Source organism: Lipophrys pholis, assembly GCF_963383615.2.
Source record: "Lipophrys pholis genome assembly, chromosome: 20".
NCBI classification, from domain to species: Eukaryota; Metazoa; Chordata; class Actinopteri; order Blenniiformes; family Blenniidae; genus Lipophrys; species Lipophrys pholis.
In genome coordinates, this window is record NC_137648.1 from 10,747,822 (window position 1) to 10,764,178 (window position 16,357).

General features: G+C 43.8%; 1 protein-coding gene across 1 annotated transcript in view; it reads left to right on the top strand.

The window, feature by feature from the left end:
• Positions 1-16,357, top strand: part of map3k22 (mitogen-activated protein kinase kinase kinase 22) — a 39,215-nt gene that overhangs the window by 7,041 nt on the left and 15,817 nt on the right. The window contains exons 2-5 of the mRNA XM_080489133.1: positions 3,200-3,283; positions 3,991-4,035; positions 10,445-10,554; positions 13,236-13,273. Coding sequence (XP_080345259.1) covers positions 3,265-3,283; positions 3,991-4,035; positions 10,445-10,554; positions 13,236-13,273 — 212 coding nt within the window. The 5' untranslated portion in view covers positions 3,200-3,264. The remainder of the gene's footprint in view (positions 1-3,199; positions 3,284-3,990; positions 4,036-10,444; positions 10,555-13,235; positions 13,274-16,357) is intronic.

The window sequence follows — 16,357 nt, forward strand, 5'->3', positions numbered from 1 at the left end:
ATTTTTGTTCGTTATTGTTTCTGATTGTTTAAAAATGAAAATGAAAAGAAAGAAAAAAAAAAAAAAAGAAAAGCTTTTTTAATGCTGACTGAGATTAAACTATGAACTAAATCTGCGTCATCTAAGTTTGCATGCCTGTCGACTGGTACTTGTTCCAGCTGTAACATCTGCCTTATTGATCTGCTATCCGTTGGGTTTGTATGTTTTTGGCCTCCGGTGGGTGTTGCCTGAAGTCTGCGTTAGAGAGTGGAAACCCCAGTAAGTCCCTCGAAGTTTGCAGCTTGACCTCTGAAACGGTGATTTCTCTGGAACTCCACAAGTGTGATGTCAGACATGAGGTCAGGCCGTCAGGCAGCTGCTCGGTAGACCCTCCACTTCTCTCCTTCTCCTCGGGGACTTTGGCCTGCATCGCACTGTTTACTCAGTTCGCAGAGTGACGTAACAGAGCTGAAAGAGGTTGGAGTAAATGCTCGCAAGCACATACGTGCTGACTTGCGCAATCTTGGCTGCGATCTTCTTTCAATCACTCCAAACAAAACAACATTTCAGTTTGAGGTCTGAGGGGCCTGACTCTGCTTTGTCTGGCCCGTCCTGCGCGTTGTCGCTTTTTCCTCGTCCGTCAGTTTTGCGACAAAGCACAGGCCCCCGCCGGTGAAACACTATCTCGATATTATCCATAATACTCCACGAAGTGCGTCACACTGTGTCAAACACTCCTGGACTCGCGTTAGCGTTCGCATGTTTTGTTTCTTGGTTTTCCCCCCCTCGCGCGCACGATCCAGCGAGCAGACAGACGGTCTCCTCTCGGAGGACGTGTGCGGCTGCCGAGCAACAAGAGCGAGCGGCGATCAGCAGTTGATCTTCAACAAGCGGGGCTGTCGCGCTGCCCACCTGCCAGGGGAGTGTGTGGAGAATTGGGCCAGCGATCAGTGGGCACCACTCGCCCGGCGTCACGCTGGGCAGAGGGGCCAAGCAGATGGGCCATCTGGTGACTCGCTGGCACGAGACGGGGGGGGGGGGCTCCTCTGAGGGTGTGTGTTTGTGTGCAGCATCAACAAACTGGGCAACGTGGTGCTAAGAGACCACCTGTCTGGTGGTTGTTCGCCGTCTCTTTCATGTGTGGTCAACGGTGCCGCACAAGCATGGCCTGATCCGTATCGTACCCCCCCCACACCCCACACCCCCCTCTTCCCACCCGCTCTTTCCTACCTCAATGTATTAGTTTTAAATCTCGTCATGTTGTCCTCATGTAAGTGTACACATATTTAATACTCATATGATGACATATTTGGAGCACCCCGCTCTCATGCAGTCGAACGCCCTTTAATCGTTTCTACTCATGCTGAGTGCTTCTGCTTTTAAGTTTGAGCTTTCCAGCCCGTTTCTTTTTTTTTTTGCTATGTTGAGGTGTTGGCTCTGACAGCAGTAATACTGCCTGTTCCTATGTTCAAACTCGGTCGGCACCCTGTGACTCTGCCCCGCAGGCTGTAAACCGCTCCACTGGTCGTTTTTATTGCTTTCATGAAAAGTTTGGGGGGCTGACAAATAGAGAAAGTGTTTGTGTCTCTGCAGACAAGCTGGAGCGTTTATCGGCGCTCTGTGTTTGGGGTAACAGGGACATACTATACACAGCGGTGGAGGCTTTAAAAACACGAGAAGGCATGCAACATGGACACTGGAGAGAGACAAACAAGAAGTAAATGATGCTTTAAAACCAGAAACAACAGTCAGTATATCTCCTGAGTGGAGCCATTAATCTCTCTGGAGGCTCTTTAGTCTTTTCGCAAAGAGCCAGTGTTGAAATGTGTTTATGACGAAGCTTCCACAGGCCGCTATACCCTCGCACCCTCATTAAAAATGTATTTCTGGGATTATTTTTCTCCCTTTATTTGACTTCTCACTTTATTATTTCATTTGTGCGTTTTCCCCTCTCCATATTGTCTCTGCTTGTCCACGGTGTGCTCTGCCTTTGAACAGGACCGCACAATTACGTTTGCAACGGAGTGCAAACATTGACCACAAAATAATGTTGCAGAGTAGAACTGAGGCATTCGAGTCAAACTGCTGCACTGACATACAAACACGCACATACAGCCCAGCCTTGCACTGTAGCCACTGACAACAGTAGTTGTGTGTCTGGGTTGTCTGTGCAGCAACCAGCAGCCTCCAGCAGCGAGTCCTCATCCATACCAACCTGTGAACCAAGAAGAAATTCTTGGATGTTGGTTTAGGTTTTTCTGCAAACACTCACATGCTCTCATAGTTGTTGTTCATAGTTTTGCATTGATCTCCGATTTTTATTTTTTTTTTTAGGCAGTGTGGGATAAAAAAGCAAAGTATGCTGTTGTACAGCTGTTGCACTATTTCCTCTTCCCCTTTTTTTTTTTGTCAAAGAACGAACAAATAGTTCCCACAGTGTTTGAAGATGATCTGCAAGTAGCCTCTTGTACCGTCGCCGTAGCTGCAGGTCCACCTTTTTTAGCTGCACGATGTGTGAAATCATGGTTCGCTATCCATAAATTATGTGCAGTGGATTTTTGCGTCGCAGGCGACTTTGTGAAACAGATGCATGTCTAAGTGTGATCACTGCAATGCAAAAAAACCAACAAAAAACTGTTGTTTTTTTTTCAGTTTTGATGCATCTGCTCTGCATTTACCAGTTCAGTACTTGAGGAGGGTACCGGCTTATTTATTTATTTATTTTTTTTTAATAACGCTCACGGTTTCTACCTGAGGCAGGCGGTTAGGCAAAAACACCCACGCCAGCCTCTGTTCTACAACACAGGGTCTGAAGTGCGTTAGGCTCCTCCATCATCAAACACTGAGGAATTCCCTCACGCGTGCCGTCTTTTGCTTTTCAAAGTGGCAATGAAGAAACATTGGGGCTTCCACAGGATTGAGTCTCATTGTATTCGTGCTTCAGCTCTTCGCTGTTGTGTTTCTGTCTTTGTGCCAGGAGATTTTGTCGAAAATAGTACGTTCATCTCAAGAGGCCCGGTTGAATAAATATGAACTAAAAAGCACAGGAGCGGTGACATAGGCGTGGAAAATAAAAGCTTTGTGTGGATACTACCACCTGCGTCCTGTTTTGTCATTGTTTTTGTGCAATCGGAGAAATATTCTGCACGCCAGGCGGCAGGAGAATGGCACCGTTCTTGGATGTTGACACCTCGTTGTGTTTTTGTGTTTCGGCTCCCAGGTTGAAGTCTTCGCTCGCAGAAAGAGGTTGAGCTCTGTGCTCGAGTTCAACAGGGCCACTTCCTGATGATGACAGTAAACATGGGTGAGTAACATTCGAAAGCCCGGTACAGTGCGCTCGCACTGAAACACGAATGCTGAACGGGAACGCACACAAACGCGCACGCTTCTCACACTTCCTCTGGCAGGAACAGTCCAGAGAAAAATAACACATGCAGAGAGAGGAAAAGTGTGAACAGGCTGTTGTTTTCATCCAGATGGATGGTTTTTCTACTCACTTTGACGGCCTTTTTACATGTGGTGCATAAAAATATCGTTTCATCTTTAATTGTTGAAACTTGCACCAGCTTTAGAAAAAGAAAACACACAAGTACCCCCCAAAAAAATGATATACAAGTACTTTGATTGCAGTGTGTTTATTTATAGTCACACATGCCAGGTGTGAATATAAATAAATGAAGGGGTGCACACACACACACACACACACACACACACACACACACACACACACACACACACACACACACACACACACACACACACACACACACACACACACACACACACACACACAAAAGTGGAACATTAGCGTTGGTATATTTGCATGTGCACAGGAATTTAGGAGCTCTGAGTCTCACTTTGTCGCTGCCAGACTTGTGTAAACAAAGCTGAAAATATCCAATCAATACCTTTTGTCTATTCTTTCGTCACAATGCCCCGCACAATTACAACTGGGATTTAATTTGAACCTGTTTCCATTGTGATCTGAACACGTTGCTCCCCCTCCCACAGATGACGGTCTCCAAAATGGACCCGGCCAGCACAGGAACTCACAAGGTAAAACTGAACTCTTGAAAGTGGGGAAAAAAAAATAGCATAACTCTTTTGCTCGCTTTCATTAAAGGGAAGGTTTGTCGAACTCAATTTATTTCAGGGCCAATTTATGAATGAATTTGATCTTAAATGTTCCCGACGAATACAATGATATCATAAGAATGCTTACTTTTGTTCTGGAGCTAAGAAGTACAATATGACGAGGTCTAAATTAAAGCAAAATAAGCACAACTTCAGCGTTACACTGAAAAAATACAATGAATGGTGCCCTCCAATTTGTTAGATTATGTTGCATCAACAATTGTGCTAATGAAATGTTAAGGTTACTAGGCAGGCTTAAATCCACAGGCTTCATATTGTATACGTCAAAAGCTCGCTTTCGCTGCACTCTTGTTGCTAGGACAAGATAATTGTTTCCCGTCACTGGCGGTGTATACAACTGGGAACGAGCATTACAAATGGCCCTCTTCAAAAAGCCAGTGTTTACCAGACCATGATGTAAACAGAGTTTTGATTCACACAGAGCTTTTCGCTGGGGCGCCTTACAGTTCACGTACAGTGGTACCACTGCAAACTCGCGCAGTCTGAGAGCAGCAGTGTCTCGGGCCTTCAGATGCTGAATGGAAACATTTGCCCTCACACCACAATCACAGCAGTTTCGGTTCAGACCTTGTGCAAACACTTAATTGCCAAACTGTTGTTGTGTCACACCCACACCGGGCTGCATGACATCAGTCAGTGTTCTCGTGAATGATTAACTTCAAACACTTTAATCATTGCAGCCATCAGTACATTAGCTGCACCACAGTTTTCAAAAGACATGGAGATGTGTGGAGGCGCTGGAGTTGAGTGCGCTTTGCTTAATATAGCTTGTGCGTGTGGCTCTGCGTGTGTGTGTGTGTGTGTCTCTGCGTGTGTGTGTGTGTGTTGTGCGTCAGAGCTCGGACCGTTGCGGCGCTGCAGAGTGAGGACACGTTTGGCTCCAGCTGCTAATCCAGCCGGATGCCTTTGCCATGATGTGTCTCTCGGCACCAGGAAATCCCCTCAATGTCTTCATTCAGGCAGCCTGCCTCTCTCTCTCTCTCTGTCTCTCTCTCTCTCTCTCTCTCTCTCTCTCTCTCTCTCTCTCTCTCTCTCTCTCACAAGTATGCGCACACACACACATACAGTCACTGCCTCGTCGGCTGTTTCTACACTTTTAGCTGGTACGATACAGTTCTACCACTATTGTCCAAACACTCCCCGAGTGGTAATACATGCTTCAACCTACAGCTCCCTTACTGCTTTAGCTGTTCTGGTTTCTATAAAGTACAAAATTTTAGGAGTGACTCCATGAGAATGTCACCTTTTATATAATTGGTCTTGGACTGCGCACCCTGCTTCATTTCATCGACTGCCATTTTCGGGGTTCCTGAGGTAAAAAAGAGGAAGAAAGACGCAGAGCAATGATGCAACGACCAGCAATCAGCCTCCATTGTGTAATGCCGCTCACTCTGCTGGCTTCCTGGAATTCCCCCCCCCCCCTCTTTCTTGCGCTCGTCACATTTTATCCAAGACACACGACGAGAAGCTCAGGAAACAAACTTATCTCGGGCCTATCAGCGCCGCAGACAGAGTTGTGGGTCACGTTGAGACGGGGTTCCTGAAGTTTCTGTGGGCAGTTTGTGAGGCAGCTTCTGGCAGCTTCATGCAAGTTGTGTTTGTGTGTGTCTGTGTGTGTGTGTGTGTGTGTGTGTGCGAGTGTGTGTGTGAGCTGGTTGCTTTCCACTGTGCTGGTGGTTAGCCTTGGCTGCCCTCGGCCTGGCAGCGGCCGTGGAGCAGGCCAGAGTGATGTAATATTTCATTTATAGCCTGCCGCCACAGCCGGCTCCGTTGCCCCGCCACCACCACGCATTTCTCACACTCTCGTTCCCCCCCTTCACCTATCCCCCCCGCTTGCCCTCCCACACTACCCCTTCCCAGCTATTATCCATAGGTTGCATGGCAGGCTTTGGCCACACAAACACACACACAGAGAAATACACATGCTGGCCTGTGTTTGTTTTGTATCCTTGACTGCGAGTGCACTGAGTAGTCTGGAGCTCTGAGCCTGTGGGGGCAGGACTGAAACAACACATGTCACCAGAGAGAGAGAGAGAGAGAGAGAGAGTGAGAGACAGGGGTAGTGATAATAAGAATAAAAAAGAAAACAGAGCTATTGTTTGCAAGTGTTGTTGAGTTTAATCATGAGTCAACTTTAAGTCAGTTTATACCACCTTTCATATCCATTTGATATGGTGTGATAAACATTTTAGGAAGAATTATTGTCAAAATGAAGTTGTTTTTCGAACAATGTGTTAGAAATCAGAAGGTATGTGCATCACGAAGCTTTAGTTGGCCAGCACAAACAAGGTTTTGATCCAGTTTGCAGATGGATGCCAAAAACACGTTTCATGCTGATTCACTCCAAACTTTAATCAGGAAACTAAACGATAATGCAATTATGTAAAATCCAGGCGCTTCAGAAGAAAAAGCCAAAACATTAGGCAGGTTTTTTTTTTTTGGCCATGTAATCAGTGTGACCATGGAAAGACTCTCTCCTTCCTCCATCATGTCCATCTCGGAATGATTCAATCAAAAGTCCATTCATTTCCTGATGTGGAATAACGTGGTTAGTCCAGCTCTGCGTTCGGCGCACAGACTGTGATTCAGTTCCTTCCTGTGCAGCGAGGACAGGCCTGGTGGAGTTAGTCATCCACCGCGGCGGACACCATCACAACTGATGCCTCCTCTGTCAGTCTGTTCACAGCATGTAACTGCTGCGTGATGGTGGCAAGTAACTGTAGTTTTTTAGTTTTTTTTTTAAATTTCCTGCAGAGGTATGTGGGTTGTTTGTACATGTAGGTGTGATTTCATTCTTTTATTTTAAACATGCTCACGGAGGAAAACACGGAAGTTGACTCACTTCTCTTCCACTAAACACCCACACCTGTAGTTATGTACACCTGTGGCCACACAAAGGAGTGTATCAGACACTTTCTCAGCTTGACAGAAAACACCAGATTGCCTCGCTCCATGCAGCTTTCACATACCTAAACGGTCCAATTTGTTGTCTGACTAATTGCGTTTCATTTTAGGAATATGAGTCCTCCCCTCACTCTCACTTTTATGAAAGTTTTCCTTTCACTCAGCGTTATTTAGCTCGTCACGAGTGGAGGTAGCTCTCCAGAGAAAGGCTGAGTGATTTGTAAGGTCACGCTAGGAGAAACGTCTTAAAGGTTTGACGCAATGAGAGACTCTTCATAACATTTTTTTTTAAAGTAGAATACTCCCCTTTTTTATCTTGGATATTTCGCTGACGAAGCTTCTCCTGTACCTGGTATCTTGACTGGTTTATGGCGGCTGGTTTAAAGTGGAAATACTGAGCATGATTGATGATGTAATGAGTCTTTTCCTCTTGTACGGCACTAAATTGTCGAACTTTGCCAACCTTTTTGATATCATTCAGTTTTTGGAGGGTCTGTCTTCAACCCAACAAGGTAAAATTTGTGAATTTATAACGAGAAAGTTCCACGATTTCCTCCCTCAATCCAAAGACATTCAGCTGAAGTTACTTGGTGACTCTAAAGATCCCATAGGTGGAGGTGTGAGTTGGATGCAGTAGCGTGCAAGAGGAATGGATAATTGTGGCCTCTGGTTAAAAATATATGCTCTGATCAAATATAATCATATTTTTAAATCCTCTAAGCTTTTAAAATCATCCAATTTAAAAAATAAAGAATAAAACAGCATTTCTATTGCATTCTCGCTTTTGTGATGCCCCTTTCATTTCCAGGAAAACATGCCTGGCTTCATTCAGCTGAACTAAACTCTGCTTGTTAAGGCTCCTTGTGGAAAATATTGGAAATCAAACCCTCCAGTCGAAACAGACCATTTTCTGCTTTAAAAAAAATAAAAAAATCACACAGCAAATGGAAACGCCAGTAGGGGGGCCATTTGTGTGTGTTCTTGTTATTTCATACTTGGGATCTGATTTACCATCTTGTTATTGTTTGGATACACACATTCAATTTGTGTGTCATTATGAAACTTCATGGTCAGTTACATGTATTCAATCACAGCAAGCTGCTTTTACTCTTCCAGGGTCCCCAACCTCATTTTACCTTCCATTGACATGAGGCAAGTGAGCCGTGAAGGACTGATGCGTACCAGTTTGAAAACATCCTGGTTTAGTCCTCTTTGCTTGTAGTCAAGTGGGTTTGGCTCCAGCCCTCCTGGATCCTAACTTTGATTTGTTGAAGTCCCACAAGAGGAATAAGTCAGACTCCCAACACCTCTAATTGGATTTGTAAGCTGTTGTGTAAACTTTTTAAAAACAATTTTTTAACCCCCCCGAGTGAACCGAGTGGGCCGGCCGACTGTCAGCGAACAGTTGGCCACAAGATCCGTGGAGTGGGAATAGGATCAAGTGCATGTCAGACCCCCATCTGCTCCTTGAGTCACAGCAGCTTTGCTTCTGACATCTCCAGTGGTCCTTCACACTCTCACACAGAGAGCCATTCTATCTGAAGGAATGCGATCTTTCCAGCAGGTGCTGTTCGTGCTATGCGCTCATACACCTTGCCGGGTTTCCCTGTGAACTGTGCCTGTGTGTTTGTGTGTGTGTGTGTGTGTGTTTTTTTTTTTAATGAATACATCCTGGTGTTAATTAGAGGCAGCTGTGGCTCAGGTGACAGAGCAAGTTGTCCTCCAGTCTCGTGATCACCGGTTCGATCCTCAGCTCCACCCATCCCAGCTGAAGTGTGCTTGAGCAAATCACTTTCCTGGAAGTTTCTCCCAGTGATGTCTGAAGGGGTGATTTTGACTGTGTGAAGAGAGAAAATGTGAAATAGAAATGATGTCCATTTCTTATTAAAGTGAGAGGCAGGCAGGGACTGGGGTCAACCACCTCTTCTTTTTATTGTAATCACCCCACTCAGATAATTGGTTCTATTAATGCCTTTTGATATGGTAATGGCTGACATGCTAATCTGCATGACGGCTCCATTTACTATTGAGTGTTCATGTGTCTGTGAGTGTGGATGCAGCAGAGGAGAAAAGTGAGATTTGATTTGGATGATGAGCATCAGCCTCTTATATATATTAATGAGCAGCGTGGACCGGCTTCTTACCACCGATAAGATGTGAATTATTTATCTGAAACATCCTTGACTTGCTCTTGTTCAGCCAGAGGCCTCTTTGATTTTGGATTGCCAGTGTTTGACTAAATGAAGGCACAGTCTTCATCTGTATTGTGTTTCTGAAGTCTCACCACTGACACATGATGAAATATTGAGGCGTTTATCGATAGAGCTCCGGGTGACCACATCGCCCTCTGCATCAGGTACTCCGTACTGTAGATACATCTCCTGCATTATTAAACACCCTTGCTCTTTGGATTTTTGTATGCAGAGTACAGCATTTTGGAGTGATCAGCGAGGTTAGGAATGTGAGCAGTATTATAAATCCTCAGGTTAGAGACCTGATATTCTTTCTCACTTTTTCTTTTTGTAAGAAAGTGTGTTGTTCTTGGTACCAGTGGCGTGAGTTATGTGTTAAATTGCATGTTTATCTATAGAAATCTCTTGCTTCAGATTACTGACACCATCTGATCTGGATCTCTGCAGTAAGCATCTTAATTCACTCCAGGCACAAAAGTAGCTTAAAGTATGATGAGGTTGGTGTCAAATTACCAGCGCTTGACGCTGCACATTGGTGGGCTTAGTGATAATCAAACCCAAAAGCTGAAATGACCCATTCAAGGCAGAAAGCAGTATTAGTATATAGTATATTGTGTCAGTTATACAAAGCTGATAGAATCGGGTTCCAGAAGATGGAGGATTTTACAACACGAAATACGAGCAAAGATAAACTGAAATGACAGCTTGTGTCATACTTGTGTGATGCGTTGAAAGGCATTGTCCCGGTACCTTCTCTCTTCAAGGCGTTATTGTTCATAACTCGGTGACAACCACAGAATTTCTTGTGTTCACAGAAAGTCCACAGATGGTATTCAGAGCAGGAAGTAGCGGATCAGGTGTCGCTTCAATCCCCTGATCTGAGTCAACACAAACCTCTGAAACGAGTGATATGACAAATGTGGTCGACCACCGCTGGTGACGTGTCAAATCGAAGCATTGGAGAGCTGCGTCTTCTAAATCAGTGTACAAACCGAAGCGTTGAATTTTAGACTTCACATCATTCTTATTCTTGTTAGAACGTCCTTGTTTGTACGGATGACAGATAGCGATCAAATCCTACAAAGAGAAGTGTCTTTGTACCCGTGTCACATCATCAAATGTTTCTTGTTTTTCTTTTTCCCACTTCCTTCGCTCGACACCAAAGAATCGAGAAAGACATCACCTAACCGCTTGTGTGTGTATTCTGCCCTCAGATGACGAGGAGGCGCTTAACTCCATCATGAAGGACCTAGCAGCTTTGGGCCGCTGCTACACTCAACAAAACAGCCACAAGCCCAAGAACCGGACTTTGCTCTACAAACAGGTACGCATCAAGGCGATGCCAGGGTTTCCCCTCGGTTACATCTGTTTCTGTGGTATCCATGCAAAAGACAGGCCTACCAAGAGCTGCACGAGCATTGAAGAGTCATTTCTACACATACAAATTAAACAGTTTTATTTGTTTATACATCTGATTCATCATCTGTCCTCCTATCTGTCAAAAATGATATCATGAATTATCTTGATATTTTGAGATGCTGCATTTTTGATTTTTATGACTTCTAAATCAAAATTATAAAGAACACAACAGGATCTTCTGACGCAGCTTGTTCAGCTTCATTCTTACACAACTTTGATATAATTAAGATAAATTCTGTAAAAATCTTCAAGAATAAAACATAAAAGGCAAAAAATGTTGTGTTTTAAATCAAAAACGTAGTGATGTTTCTCTCTTTAATTAAATTATGAGTAAAACAAATGTGTGCATTGTTTTTTTAACTGATTGAGATTCACTCTTATCTTCTTTTTTTTTCTTTTAACAACTGTAACAACAGCAGTCCAGTCATTTTTCAGCCGTAACCCGATCAAAACGACAATTTATTTAAAAATGAAAGTGGATTAGTTTGTGGGAGAAGTTTTTCTGAAGCTGTCCTCTCATAAAAACACCCACCACTGCAATTGCCCGTGTATTATATGCATTCAGTCTGACCACAGCTGCGGCTCTCACCAAGGCAAACTATAAACTTTTACAGCCACGTCTCAAGCAAGAGAGAGCGTCTGATACTAAAAGATCACTTTAAATCCACGGCGCATCCGGCTGAAACAACAACAACAACAAAATCTTTAATAACCACACGCAGTAGTAACACAGCCATGCCTTTAACCTTCGCTGTCGTTGCGAGTTTACACTCAATACCTCAGCCCTGCTTCCTTTCTTGATCCTTTTATTTTTTATTTTTGTCGCTGGGCTGACAGTTTCCCGACAGCCAAAGTCAGGCGAAGGTTGCGATATACTTTTTGAGAGGATAAAGCAGAAAGCAGCTTATTCTGAGTCTTATTTTAAACATGTTACAGACACTAATGTGGCGCTGCGCTGTATTCACTGCTGCTCACAATCACAAAATCCACTTAGTAATTCAAGGGGGACACTGGGTGCTTCAATTCAGTTTCTTGCCCCGGTATTTTACCTGAATAAAAGCTGAACACTTAATAATATACTCTTAATATACTATATAGAGCTGATTGGGTAAAGTTTTTATTTAAATCTTGTTGTTGATGACAGGATTTTTATCATGTATACTCACACATATATACAGTATATACATACTCATTACCATAACTGCCAGACCTCAGATCTCAAATTGGTGCACCAGGAAAGCAATGACGTTATAACTTATTGGCAAACAATATTTTCCTTTGTTAAACTTTTCTCATTTGATATACTTAAAAAAAAAATACAATTATCATAAACCTTCAAATTGTTAGAAAGAAATAGTGCAGTCAGAAACACTCCTTGTCACAGAGATTTACATGGATGTTTGCTAAATGCAGTCAAATCTCAGGCTGCACAGTTTCTTGTAGCTTTCCACCCACTCTAAAGAAAACCGGGGGCGAACACTCCAGTTCTAACTTTCAATTTTGTGTTTTTTTTAACAATCTCAACAAAATGGTGCAGCCGATAGTATCCAAATTAAAAGCAACATTTGCTTTTATTGAAAATTTGCCTGAAGTTGTTTGAAAATGGAAATGCTACTAAAAAGCTGAGGAATTTGAACCCGTACCCAAGTCATGACAATGGCCCCCGCACCCAGGAGCTCCACAGTGCTGCTGACCAATCACAGTCAAGTCTTAAGAGTATGTCACACAACTCTGTATATTGTGGTATGTATTGAACAGTAGTTTGATAAACATCCAGATACTGAAAGTTGAACTAATCTTTGAAAAAGCTGCAGGTGTATTTTGCCATTGCAGTCAAAGAATGACAATATTTCCTGTTAATGTATTCACACAGTTGTCATAACTGGCAAGAAAATAAAAAATAATAATAATAGCCCAGCGTCTTTTTGTGTTTAATGTCCATCAAATTGGCAAATACCAGTAGTCTATAAACTCCATCGGACAGCTTCCTATTCCCCTTCATGGTCAAACTTCAGCTTCTTTAGGATTTAACTCCCCTCAATCACCTTGCGCTTCTCTTCAGAAGTGGTTTTCTTGGTGCGTTTGTTCCCTGCCTGCGGAATGATAATTGGCAAATCCTCTTAAAGCGCGCAATGTTTATGATGAGACATAAACAAACAGTGAGGAGCAGAGAGAGTTTCCGCTCGGCGCTTCGTTCCTCTGTGAGTTCGGGGTAAACCCCCGTCTTTTTACCCAATCTCCAGCGCTGATATGATGGCAGTGTTAGTTTATCACCATGACCTCATGCAGACTTGCAGGCTCCTCCAGATTCCTGCTCCCGTCGGTAATGACTATGAATAGAAAACATAGATTGTGTCAGGGCATCCTTGGAGGAAAGCTGAAAGATGATGTTGTCTTTTCACCCCAGAGTGAAATTCGGAAACAGCGATCTGACGCGTGTGTCATTATAATGCTTTTTGTCATTTAATTTCCTTGTCCAGCTTATTGTTTCATTCAACCGACACCCCAAATCCCACGAACGACCATGATTCATTTTAATTTTCTACTTCCATAACTCCCCTCTGTTGTTATTTTTCCCCTCGACAGGATTTAAGAGTCAAGCTGGAGCATGAGAGAGAAAAACGGTATGTTGGAACCTCCGTATTGTTTTTTCTGCTCCTCTGTCCAAGCCTGAGCCCTGTACCCTGGATCTTTTCTGTTATGCTTTGCCATGCCTGGGATTTTGTGTCTAGAGGAGGAAATCACAGTTACATGCCAGAGTAGCATAAAGCAAGGGAAAATTCCTACTTTGACATTTAGCTGAGAGGCCTTGTGTTTCGGATGGGCTGTTTGGGAAGGAAGGGGGGGGGGGGGGGGGGGGGTCGAGCGAGGGAATGATCAGAAAGACAGAGCGAGTGCCAAATGCTTCACTTCACTGTCCAGTCTTCCAGGCACACCCCAACTTAATACTCCATCTTCAGTGCCTTTTTTGTGCTCTGCCTCTCTCTTTCTATCGTTCACGTCTTTCGGCAGCCATCTGTTCTCCCTCACGCCACCATCTTCAGCGTTTCTTCTTCACACAAACTCTGTCTGCAGACAGTGTGCCAACAGGTTTTTTTTTTTTTTTTTTCCCTCCCCTCAGGTGCCACACACTGGGTTTACCACGTTCAAGCTTAAAATACGAGGCACCTGGTATACAAAACACATCTCCTGAAAGGAAGAGGCTTCATTTGGTGCTGACCTCTGGGGCTACAGCGATGTCGTTCCAATTGTGGATGCAGGCAGCTTTTAGCAGATGTATAAGTTTATTATTTGCTATGCTGGATTTTAATAACCTTGGGTTCCAGAGTAACTTTTGCTTTGTGACCTTTCTGCTGAATTGGAGCTGACAATCTGCTGCGACGTGTTCAGCTCTGCACGTCATCGACATGCCACACCGGTGCCTCAGACTAAATGAGGCGCAAATCAAGCGCTTGTTTTTACGTATTTATGTGTCGGGCGTCTAAGTTGTTGGAGAGCGTGGACGTGGTCCAGCATTTCACTTTCCTGGGACTCTGCTAACCATCCGCTAACATCGCTTCATTTTCTGCGTCTTTGTGGCTCTCGCTGTGAGATAGCAATCTAAAAAGAAGATGATCTCAGGCTTTCAGTGGTCATATGACTTTATCTTTCATCTGGGATAGGCCAAAATCACACATGTCTACCCAATTTCAAGCACTACATCGTGGGAGAAATCCATCCTCCGAGTCATACAAACCCTACTCGTTGGACAGACCACGGAGAGTCTGAACTCTTAACTGCTCCTCAGGAGGGAAATGACAAACATCACGTGTTCCGTTACAGTGGGGAAACGTTGCGAAGGAAACTGACCAGAACCTTCTAGAATAATTGCCTTGATTCATCAGGCTGTAGACTGTAGGAAACAGGCACTGGTTCAGCGATGCTGTGATTAGAAAGCCACAGGCTCACAGGAGTGGGAAAGAAAGCGGAAACGGCCTGCTCCTCCAGCAGAATACGCTTTCACACCGGGCTTCTCCAGTTTTTCACAGCCCTAATTGGCGACTGCTGAGGAAGAGACGAGTTTTTCATGTTCCTGTCTCTCTGTGTTTCTCCGTCTCACCGTCTCTTTCGCACAAGCTCTCCTCACTCCGCTCGGCTCTGTTGTACGAGACAGACAGCAGTTGACTTTGAAAAGCACCATTCATAGATTTGAAAGGAGACTGGTTTTATTCATTTTTGATCGACTTTGTCATTTCACACCCTCTCTTTCTTCTCATTCTTTTATTGACATGTTGTTCGCGCGCGTAGATTAGTGACTTTTTTGATAGTTTTCTCTCAAAATCAGAGCTTATTGCGGTTATATCATTTACAGGCAACATCATTATTGCATCATAATCTGAATATGTATTAATATATTCTTTATATTAAGACTGAAATCGTGTGATGACCGGTTATGAAAATCTTCCCTTTAAGTGAGATATCCACAAACTGCCCTTCTCTACTGAGCTTTTCAGCTCTTCTCTGTTTTTTAACCTTCACACAGCTTATGAAAGAATTCCATGGTTGTTACCCAAACCCTGTTGAACGTAGTGTGATTCAATGCATGGCTTTTCAAAACAGCTGACTCACACAGTTAGGGATGAGGTTGTGAATATAATGAAGCATTTAAGGTGCCGAACGTTTCCTCCAGAGCTGAAACAAGAACAAATTCAAGATTTGCATAACTGTTAATTGAGGCCAGTGCTGTTTTGTGCCTGATTATTGTGTAAATGAGCGAGTATGAGCTGTACTCCATATTCTTGGAAAGGGTGATATTTTAGTGTTGTTTTGAGAGAAAAGTCCAATCAAAGCATTTATTCTCCAAACTGTTTGTGCCAGTCCTGTTTATGAAGCTAAAACACCATAACAATAGCTGTAATGTGATTTAAAAACAAAAAATCTAATAAAAAGCAGTTGAACCTCGGCTCTCTTCAGAATTATAGACATGCAGAGCAACAAAGATGTTCCACAACACTGTGCGAGCCTGGTGACCCTGCACATGTAGGCATTTATGAATTATAGTAAAAACACTTCCTTTTATTCTTGAGAGTAAAGTAGTGATATCTTTCTGCCAAGACCACGCAGTGTTGTGATTATGATTCGGAGTTCTGGAGCCAGTGTCAAATACACGATATATCAGAACGTGATGTTTTAGGAGTCCCTGAGTCATTCTAATAGTGTTGTCTGTCCGCAGTGGAATCAAACTGGATGGTTTCTCTTTTCATTGGCAAGCGCTGGCGGTTTGGGGCAGGAAATCGGAGCTGTTGAGTGTCTGTCTCTTCCCGTGGCTCTGCCTCAGGGTCTTCTGCCAGGGAGTGAAGGAACACAGCCAGATCTTTCTTCTATGGCCACGAGCATATAAGGCCTAGAGAGAATGTGCTGCAACGCGTGAGAACATTCTTTAACTCTGCAAACCATCGTGTTATTTCTGTGACTTGGTGTGTCGACCTGGTCCTGCAGAAGAAGGCAAGTCGTATCTCTTGGAGCAGCGTCCTCGCACTGTCCCGGTGCCCCTCCTCCACATCACTGCAGCCCTTTATCACACACATCATCGCTGAATATAAACAGAGGCGGAGAGCGTTTAGCTGCGCTGCTGCTCGCCTCTGATCTGCAGGCCTCTCTCTTCCCAGAATCCTCTCCTCAAATGAGGGAACCAATGAGCAGTCATTAAGATAGGCAGAGCTTTGGCT